This window comes from Pleurodeles waltl, chromosome 9 (assembly GCF_031143425.1).
Source record: "Pleurodeles waltl isolate 20211129_DDA chromosome 9, aPleWal1.hap1.20221129, whole genome shotgun sequence".
NCBI lineage: Eukaryota > Metazoa > Chordata > Amphibia > Caudata > Salamandridae > Pleurodeles > Pleurodeles waltl.
Genome location: NC_090448.1, coordinates 1,138,772,383 through 1,138,782,884, shown reverse-complemented (window position 1 = coordinate 1,138,782,884; position 10,502 = coordinate 1,138,772,383). Strand labels below are relative to the sequence as shown.

The following is a 10,502-nucleotide window of genomic DNA, read 5'->3' as shown; positions in this document are numbered from 1 at the left end:
CTACATCTGGCCCTAAGACTCCTGAGTGCTGTGAGAAAATCATCATTGCTCTCAATTTCTTCATGATGTCTACTATAAAAATGAAGCCTTGCTAATATTGTACTTATGGTTGGTTTGAATCCTAGATCTAACCTCAGCATAGCTTCCTTGAACACATTATATTCATCATCGTCAATAAGCATCTCTACTTTGGGCAATGGCCTAAATATTTCTTGTCTCTCTGAACCTAACAAATATATCAGGATCAAACAGTATTGTCCATGCATCCACTGCCGACAGACAAATAAAAGAAATCCTTCACCCATTTCTTCACTGTAATGGAGGATCCCCTTCCAATTGTTACTCGCTTTGCGAAGGATTTTCCTCACAAAAAAGAAAGTCAATGCAGTGCAATGCAAATTATCCATATGAAACAATGTCACTACAAAGTGGCCGCTAGAGACAAAGTGGGGATTGGGTGCTTTGGCAGCCTGTATACAATGAGTGTGCTTGAGTAGGAAAGCAGGGAGGCTGCTAAAAGATGGTATCTCCAAAAATACTCCTTGGGGTGGTGACCTTGGGCAGCACACCACAGAGAGACGAAGAAAATTCCTGAGAGACAGCAATCGAATACTGCGCACCAAAACCTCACCCAAAACTCTGTGTACCACCCAGAAATATTGCTTCCCGACCTACAACTTTAGCAGTGACACTTCAGACCCTGCTTCTCATCACCAAAAATGTTGTATCCTTCGAAGGAAGACAAGTTATGTAGATGAATAACAGGAGACAACTTTATTTTCATCCTCGTAAAATGGAGGCTGGTGCCAAACGGGAATCTTAAAACGATAAATCCCTAATGTTCTAAGACCAGACTAATAGTAGAGAGTGGAGGAGGAGGGAAACGGGGCCAGCAAACCACTTCACAATGCATAAATAAGACACCTGCCTCCAATCCTCGACTTCTATAACTCCATGTCAAAGGAGCCAGCCTCGAACTCTCGCCTTCTTTACATCAATTTCAAACCAGGATACCTCTATCCCTCGCCATCTTCACTTCCATTCCAAACGAGCTTGCCTTTGACACTTGCCTTCGTTGCTTCCATTTCGAATGGACCCACGTTAAACCCTCACATCCTTTACTTTAATTTCAAACAATCTTTATGTTAATTTCTAATTATCACAGCTCCAACGCTCGCCTTATTTACTGCCTGCTTATTTACAAGCCTGCTTCTAACACTCGCTTTCTTCACTGTTAATACAAATGAGTCCACCTCCAACCACCGCCTTCTTTACTTTTATTCTAAAGGGGCCTAGCCCCTTATACTTCCACCAGGGCAAGATACTAAAATTGCCTATTTCTTTATTTAATTATTTTAAAGATGAACAGAAAAAAGGAGAGTTAAAACAACTGGATCCATCTGTTTGACAGATTTGGTTTTAATTTAGCTGATGCAACAAAACAGTTGTAAGTTTGTAAGTGTAGTTTCCGATTAATTGCCTGCACAGCTATAGACCTAAAATAGCACAAATGTGTTAGTGAGCTTCGTGCATAGGGACAGATCAGCTCCGGTAAAGCCCAAGAGTTTGAGATGAAAAAACGCAGATGGTCCAGTTCTGCTTCATAAGGGCACCCTTTACCTTCTTCAACAAATAAAGGACGATCTGTTTCCTGGGCTATTTATATATGTAGGATTTATATGTGTAGAGAGCATCACAGAGAGAGTGTAACATTTGCAAAGTAACCATGAAACAGTAAAGGGCCACAAGACAATATAGAAAGTCAAGTACACAGAGTCTTTAAAACAGGGGCGCCATTTGCCGTGGGTCATCAGGGAGGACGCTGATGGAGTCTTCCGCTTTCCCACAAAGCATACACAGCATAGTGTACTCCTGTAAAGAAAAAGAGACATCACTTTAGGACTAGAGAAGCATGCTATGATGGATGCAAAAGAAAGAACACAGGTGAGGCAGACTGAAGGGGGGGGGGGGTAAGTGATGCCTAACTTGTCCGTTGTACTTCGCTGTACAATGTATTTTGCTTTTAAGGCACAAATTCAACATTCACAAATTCTGATTTACTCTTGTATTTGTCTAGTGGAAACCTTGAGAGAATGGTCAAAATGCAAATCTCAACTCAAACGTTTGAGTTCTCGCAGACAGAAAAATTTCAAGTTCATGGTAAAGGAATGGGACCCTCAATGGTAGCCAGGGATGGTCTTAGACTAGTCTCCCAGCAACTGACTAACAAGGCAAACCATGCACTCATCTTCCGATCACAAAGACGTGTGTTAACATTTGAACTTAGAAACATCCTTAACTGAGCACCGTAGATAACAGCCCAGTTTGCTTCTATGAAAGATCTGCCCTCAATGGTAGCCAAATACCTGTTCATTCCCTAATCCAAAGGGACCCAGTGCTACTCCGGCTATCCTAGAACTTCTGGCGGAGTTCCAGAGGATGTGACCCATATCCATGATTCCAGAACCCTTGGAACAATCCTGCTAGACATAATAGTTCCAGAGATACCTCATTTGGACCTACAGTGGGACACACATTAGTTCCCCAGACAGGTGAGCCTGTGCATCTGAAGGATTCCCCCATCAAAAATCTTGATCACGACTAGTCAGTTTTGAGGTACATCTCTTATAGCGCTTTAGTAGGTGCAGAAGGCTATCCTTTGCCAATAAGACAACTCTAGCACTAGAGATCCCCCTCCCAGTGTTAAACTGTCAGATAAGTGATCAGTTTGCCACATTAAGTGGGTCGCCTGAACCAGGTCCTCTAGTGATACCACTGCATTGATAAGATTTATAAAAAATATAAAAAAACCTAACAATCCTTTTCAATTACTCAAAAGAGTCACTAAATATAGATTCATGGCAATTACTTTTGTTTCTGAACACATTGTACTTTATTAAAGTACATCGCACCTTTATTCCTCTTCAAGTCCACTGTACATCAACATTGTTTAACAGATGAGCATATGGCAGTTATCTACTCTAAAATCACAATCATATTGTTGTGTCAAACATGGTACGCCATTGTGATTTTTCTTCCTCATATGAATAGCATATTCTTTGTATCATATATTCATAAAATTATATTTGGAAATGTCACAATCCTGAAACAATGTTCTTGCTATTTAACAATTCTGATGTACAGTGGACTTGAAGAGGAATTGTAAACATGTATGTGAGTGGTGTGGATTTAGTATGATTGCATACAGTTTTGTAGGGGGAATAGCATCATAAAGTAATAGAGTGATTGATCTATCAGTCAAAACACATGTTTATTTAGACCTTGGTCTTTAAAACAGAATTCTTAACACATCATCTCAATTAATTCAAAAGGTAAAAATGAGCGATGCTCCTAATAAAACACCATTAAAACCATAATTCATCCAGTCATATTTACTCCTACTAAAACTGCACAGACTTAAAAAATCAATTAAAATGTCATTTCATCCGTAAAAATGTATCTGCGGACAATAAAAATAGCACACGTTACATCCAGGAATCTCATTTCCAAAAGTAATTTGATCGCTTGCCCCTATCCTTGGTGTCATACGTTATAAAAACAGGTTTTAGTAAACATTTTCATTGATCTAGAACTGCAGGCGGTTCACAAGTATGTGTATTAGATCTCCCTTCCTGCTGAGACCAGATGTACAGATATTCTCTTTATCTAGCAGATTTTTTTTTTGTTTTTTTCCTCAGACATCAGAACTTGGTTCATTCCCACATCTGAATTTCAAGACTCTTCGACACATATGTACACTGGGGAGCTTCTACAGATAGGGAAAGGTCTCATCCCCCATCCATGATATCAAGTGCAAAACAAATTTCTTAGTCATTAAATATAAAATATACTCCTCTATAGAGGCCACTTGGGCTAGCCTCCTAAGTTCAGCCTTATTCACCCCATCTGACCGATTCCTTCTGCAGTATTTATTTTTAATTTCCTACAGCAACTGGGAATCCTCCCTCTAACTCCTCTAGCCCAAGTTAGTGCACTTTGAAATATCTCTTTTACATAACAGGGAAATGTTGGGGATCTCCTCGCAGTCTATTCATATCCAAGATGTTATTATGTCTTACCTAGATAAGAGCAACCTACCAGGCCCGTCTCGACTCCTACTGTCTACAGTGATGCAGGCAGTTAGAGTAAGCATTTTTTTAAGTCGATTCCTTCTTCAACTTCCCGACGGTTGTAGCCACTGTTGCTGACTATCTCGGTGCCATACTGGAACTGGATTCTTGTCATATCCTGGTAGGTTGGCAACACAGGTCACAAAAAGGGCCCCCATAGCGATTATCAAATTTCTTCAGACTCCGCACATAAGAAAGTGCCTTAGCTTGTGTAGAGGCTAGAAGATCCTTCCATCGTAGTTCATGTTAGAACTACATCCCTAAATATTCATATTTCCTGACTGGCTCGATTTTGACTTTATTTATTGACTACCCCAGCCTTATCTTTTTCTTACCTCCTTGCTCTTGAGGGATAATTGTACTGGATTTTACCCAGTACCTCAGTATGTCCAAAAAGGATTTTTGAGAAGTTCTTCTTATTTACATCTAACAAAAGTATTGTCGATTATTTCCTGGGAGTGATTTCTCACCTTTCTTATATATAGTTTTAATTATCACCCCCTTCCAGCTATCAGGAAATTTACCTGACAGTATAATGTTCTGAAAAAGGAGATAAAAGTCCACCAAGCTGTGTTCGACTTTACTATTACTGCCAGCAAATTATCTGGGCCCGCAGCCCTTGTAAGTTTTAACATTTCAATTGTTTTCTTAATTGTTGGCACTGAGAACCCCTCCTTTGTTTCGTCCTTTACAAGAAAACTTATTGGGAGATGGGTGAGTGTAACATCTTTATTATGTATCTCCTCCAAGAGGTTCACCCAGGCCTCCTCTCCTACTGAACCAGTCAGTTTCCCCTTGGCATTTCCTATCCTGCCCTGTACCATCCTCCAAATGTCTTTATATTTTTAGACTCCATTGTTGCAATCATTACATCTTGGCATTTTACTTTAAATACACGCTTCTTGCTGGCCACCAGATTTTTATATTATTTCCTTAGGCTATGCAGATGTAGCGTATTCATTTTAATTCTATGAAGTCTCATATCTTTAAAGCTTCCTTATTTTTCGTTTTACAAATCTACATTCATTATCAAACCATCTATTCCTGGATTGCTGCGCCAACCACACTTTGTTGTGCGTTTTATTAAAGACCATCAATTTGGTTTTTAAGCATGCAACCACCTTTTCTATATTCCCTCGTACCATGGCAGAAAGTCAGAGGGTACCTCTCCAGATGTAAACTCCCCATATCTATTTTAGAGTCCTGTCAATAAGCTTAGATGCTTCTCAGAGATCCTTGTGCTTTAGCATTTTGGATATCTGATCTTTAGAGGGAGGACCTTTGTCTGCCTTGGGACAATTCCCAGATCAAGGACTGTGTTTAGGGGGTAGTGATCACTCCCCTCCATTTGTACCTAAAATTAAAAGTCCATGCTTGCACAAACACAGTCTATTGGCCAATTTTGGTTACTGTACTGGAATGTTTAACTCACTGGAATATCAGCTAACATCCAACCATTTAAGCTCAAAAGCCCATTTCATGTAAAAAAAAAAAAAAAAAACTAACAGGGCTACGTACCTTCCTGTAGCCTCCTTTGCCAAAGAGCTAGCTCTTCTGATATTAAAAGCAGATAACAAATCCGCATACCTTTCGTCCACCATCCCGGAAAACAATTTTATGTCACAGGCAAGGATCAAAGCGTCTTGATTTCCCATGCTCTGGAGGCAATTTTGGAGGATACCAACGTTAACAGCCGTCCTGTTTCACTATCTAATGCCTTACGGTTAATTTCCAAAAATCCATCTGTCAGCAGATGTCCACTACACAGCCATGTCTCCTGGAAACACAATATTGGGTACTGTTCAGTTATTTCTCTAAAAATTGATATTTTCCTTAATTTATTTAGGCCATGGGAGTTCCAGATGAGCATAGTAAGGCTATGTTGTGTTACCCTTCCCTAGTCTATATTACTTAAGTCAGCCCATTCGCCCATGTCCTCATCCCAACTCGGGCAATCATACTTATTTGGATCAAAAGGTATGCCCCTATAACTTTTTCCTTGGGACAGAGTAACATGGAGTCCACCTTCTCTGGGTTCCAGTATGTGCCTATACCTGGAGAAAACCCTGCAAGTTCCAATGACCTTGTTTTTTTTCTGAAGGCCACCATGGCATTGCATAAAGCCCTGGCTTTCGGGCATACACTTGTCTATATCCATTTCCCTGGATATTTTCACTCCCTGGGACCTTAGCTCTATTTCTGCCTTAAGAAGGGTTTCCCTAATTAAACCTGAATATAACAGGACGTTTGTTACCTCCTTGCCATCTCTACTTTCCAAAAAGCCAGCTTATCTCTGATCAGTCGAGGAGACTTGGACAGGAGGAGAATAACTCAAGAAGTCGGAATCTTTTTGAAGGGTTTTGCTTCCTTCATCTTTTCCCCCACCTGTTTTCTAAAACTGGTTCTAAGTATACCCATATAGAGTTTGCCTCCCCCACCTGAATCTCAGTAAGACCAAGAGATATAGAAGAATCCTCCTTTACATTTGTACCCAAGCTTTCTGCCCTCTCTGTGATGAACCCAACCACAGGAGTACACCCTTCCCGTTCTTTATTTAGCTCTCTAGGGTCATCCTTCTTAACTCCCTTCCTATTGGGTCTCACATTTTAACCCCCGTACCCTTCATGCATCTTTCACCTCACCCATGCTCTGCTACCAGATCCAACTCCTTTAACCAGGGTGGGATTTTTTTTCTATTTTCTTACAAAGATTTCTACTCGGATTAGCCGACTGAGGTAGAAGGGCTACCTGGAGCCTCTGAGCTACCTACATGCTCTCTACTTTTCTTACCGCCATATTTCTTGCTGAGGGCGTTTTAAGACACACTGGGTTTTACTTTTTCTCCCCCTGGGTAACAACTTCCCCCCCTTTTTATTGCTTTGTCTTGGCTGCATCGGGGCCAAGGAGTGCCCACCATAGTAGCTACATCTTTCCCTTATTAACATTGGGATTTTGGATACATATGCTGAGGGTAATCCTAATAAGGCTGTAAACCCCTCTGTATTCCTGGCAGACACCTAATTGGCAGTCCCACTGACTGCATCCCCACCTATATACACTGGTGACTCCCCACCAATGACAGGTCGCACTAACTTGGGCATGCAACCATCAATCAATTTCAAATCCAAGGCAATAGTCTGCAAGTAAGACTTATTTGTTTTCAATGTATCTGTATTCAAAACCACTGCCTCAAAAACACCCTGCAGAGTTTTTTTTTTTCCATTAGGACTACAACATTCGGTATTGATGAAGAGAAGAATGAATCAATATCCAAACCAGATACTGATGAGGGAGGGAGTTCCTGGTGCAACATACCTATTGGACTTAACGGGGCCCCACCAAAGACACTACTGAGCTTGGGAGCCATAAACTACTTTGTCCGGGTTCAATGATCCCCGGCTCCAGTTCAGTGATGTTGGGTTGACTCCTTGAGTGCCTTCTTCCCCGATCTCTTCATTAACAGGCAAGGCAATGCAGACAGCCTGGGTTCCAGCAGATCTACCCCTTGTTCAATCAAGAATTGAGGTTCATGTGGATCTGCTGTGTTCTTTACTGCAGGGGAGTGAATCCGGGGAGCCAGAGCTGTGATAGAATAGGTTTCTTCCCTTTTTTTTAGCCAGATTGCCCTTAAAGTGCTTCCCCACAAATTATTTGATAGAGTTTACTAGGGGAGATGCCCTTGGGGTCGATTATCCCTCCACCTCTAGCATCCTCCCTGTCCCTGAGCCATCCATGTCATTTGACTGGCCTGAGCTCCTCCTTTTTGGAGTCGGAAAGCTGGGCGAATTTCTCTGGGCCCTTGCTCTCCATTTCTCCACTCCATGAGGTTTCAAGGACTTGCTCAGAGCCATTTTATGGGAGTCCTTTGGTTTAAAACACTTCTCTCCCTCTCCTAAAACGGATCAGAGGAACCTATTAGTGCACCTTTAATGGAATTTTTTGCCTAATGCTCACTGCCACTTCAGACCCACCACCACAGGACTGCAGCAATTTCAGGTTTTCAGCATTAATCTGTTGCATTCTATAAGTGTAATATATAACAGTCCCACACCGTAATTGGAGCAAGCCATTGCACTTGAATTCCTGGTTTAAGCTTGCAGCGACTATACATCTACTCAATCAATTTTTGGCCTATATCCACAGGGTGGCAGGAGCCACATTACACCAGGGTGTACAAGCCATATCGCTGCATGCTGCGCTCTGCCTCTGCTCCCCAAGAGAGGCCGACATGGTCACGGCTGTCCACCCCAAAAACACAACTGGCATATGGCACATGGGATATACCTGCCCTTGTTCCTGCTCGCCCACCACCATCCTGGGGTTTACTGAGAGTTGCAGGTCTTGTGGGTCCTGCAAACCTTAGGGAGCCTATTCTGTCTGCAGTTACTGCAGACTCTGCTGTCCACTTCTTAGGCGAGGCCTCCAAACGCCACCTGTGACTACTGCGACCATAAACTTCCACTTTCCAGTTTTTGCTGTTTAGGTTAATTACACAATCTGTGGTTCTCAGCTTGCTCGCGGAGACTACTGTGCTCCTACTGCTGCGGCGGTCGAGCTCCCACGTTCACGTAATAATGTCCTGTGGCGGGCACGAGCACGGTGCTAGAGTATCTAGAATGACTGATCAGATATGAATATTTAAATGGCAAACATTTATAAATCAAATACAGACCGATACCTAAAGATGCTGATGTACTTTAAAAAAATGATGTGTTCAGAAACAAAAGTAATGGCTGTGAATATATATTTAGTGCCTCTTGAGGAAATGAGGAGGTGGGTTGATTTTTAAAAAGATCTTTTTATTATTTTTCCCCTGTCCCGCTCTTCATTTAATTTAGCAGGGAACCCATTTTTCTTTAATTTACAGTTGCATTGTTAACAGGACTTTAAGACTTTTGGTTACTGGCTAAGATAGACCTATTTTCTGTGGTGGAACTTCGTTTTGGGTGATGTGTACTTTATTTTCTTGGGATTTTGGGACTTTTAACCAGATTCTCAGTAAGACACCGAGATGTCCTGCCTTATTCCGAGAACTGTTGAGAAACTATGGCATGGGGTAGAACAATCATAGAAAACTTGACATTCTTTAACACTCTCTGTGGCATCTTTGCCTAATTGACTGGCTGCAGGAAACAAAGTCCTTAGTAAAACCAAAAGGCCATCAAGTGAACTGGAGATACCTGAACCATTCCACACAGGGTAACATTGGCCAGCAGGTCCGGTTTTATTTGATTTATAGCACTTCATTGCAGTCAGTCGGTCTTAGAAGGTGTTAGGATCTTCTGGATTTTTATATTATCCACAGTTTTAAGTACACTTCCTTCCATTTGTAAATAAATCACCCATTTTTTTTTTTCAAAGCTATAGGTCTAAGTCGATTCTTAATATTGCTTGGAATTGATGGTGTCATTCAGCATCCAAACTCCAACCACCTGCTGGAGTCAGCATTGGTTGCTTGACTTGACAAACTTGGAGACCTTGAGACCATAGCTCTAACTGGAGTGCAGTAGTACCAAAGGCCCTTGGAGAATAAAAGAAGTATATATCCCTCTAGGAAATTGGATTATTTAGGATGGATGACAATCCACATCAAGGAATTAATCACAACCCATGTCGGGGTGAACCCTCAAACTCACTAAATTAACTGGCGCTTACACGGCTGGAAGGCATGGCACAGAACACACAGTCTTAACTTAGGGCAATATAAAGTATATATGAAGCATCAAAACAGTATTAAAGTTAAAATGAAAAACAATAAAAATCCCACACCCAATTGGAAAAAATAGAGTAAAATTCAATAAACAAAATGCCACCAAAATGAAAAAAATCCAATAAGGGAACCTGGGGCTATGATTTTTAAATGTTTTAAATAGAAATGGTGCCAAGAAGCATAAAGTGCCAATGATAATCAATGGCTACAGTAAACCGGGACCTAGGTGCAATTTGAAGCTGGATGCAATGACCGCGGGTCTGAATCACAAACCAGGTTCATCATGGCCAAAGATTTTATCTGGTGACTTAGGGCCTAAATGTGATCTCTGCGGATGGCCGCTCCTTCACCAGAGTGACGGAGTAAATGACTGTTACTCTAACAGAGGTGCCACCAGCCAGATTCTCAAACGCCAGGTGACTCTGCAGACATTTCAAACTTTGACAGGAACCACCGTAAAGGTGGTTCCTGCCAATGCATTATAACTTTGCTGGACAGCTTCTTCAAACATGACAGAGCTGTATGGCAAAGTTGCAATTTTTTATGTTCAAAAAGAAAAAAACAAAACAGGATTTTCTTTTTGAAAATAAAAAAAGAAGGTCCCCCTTGCTATCGTGTTCCCTCACATGGCGAGGGAGACACTGAGCAATTTTCAGTGCCCC

At 41.4% G+C, this 10,502-nt stretch overlaps 1 protein-coding gene across 1 annotated transcript in view; it reads right to left on the bottom strand.

The window, feature by feature from the left end:
* Positions 1–1,395: 1,395 nt before the first annotated feature.
* CHURC1 (churchill domain containing 1) overlaps positions 1,396–10,502 on the bottom strand; it is an 80,962-nt gene continuing 71,855 nt past the window's right edge. The window contains exon 4 of the mRNA XM_069208908.1: positions 1,396–1,872. Coding sequence (XP_069065009.1) covers positions 1,780–1,872 — 93 coding nt within the window. The 3' untranslated portion in view covers positions 1,396–1,779. The remainder of the gene's footprint in view (positions 1,873–10,502) is intronic.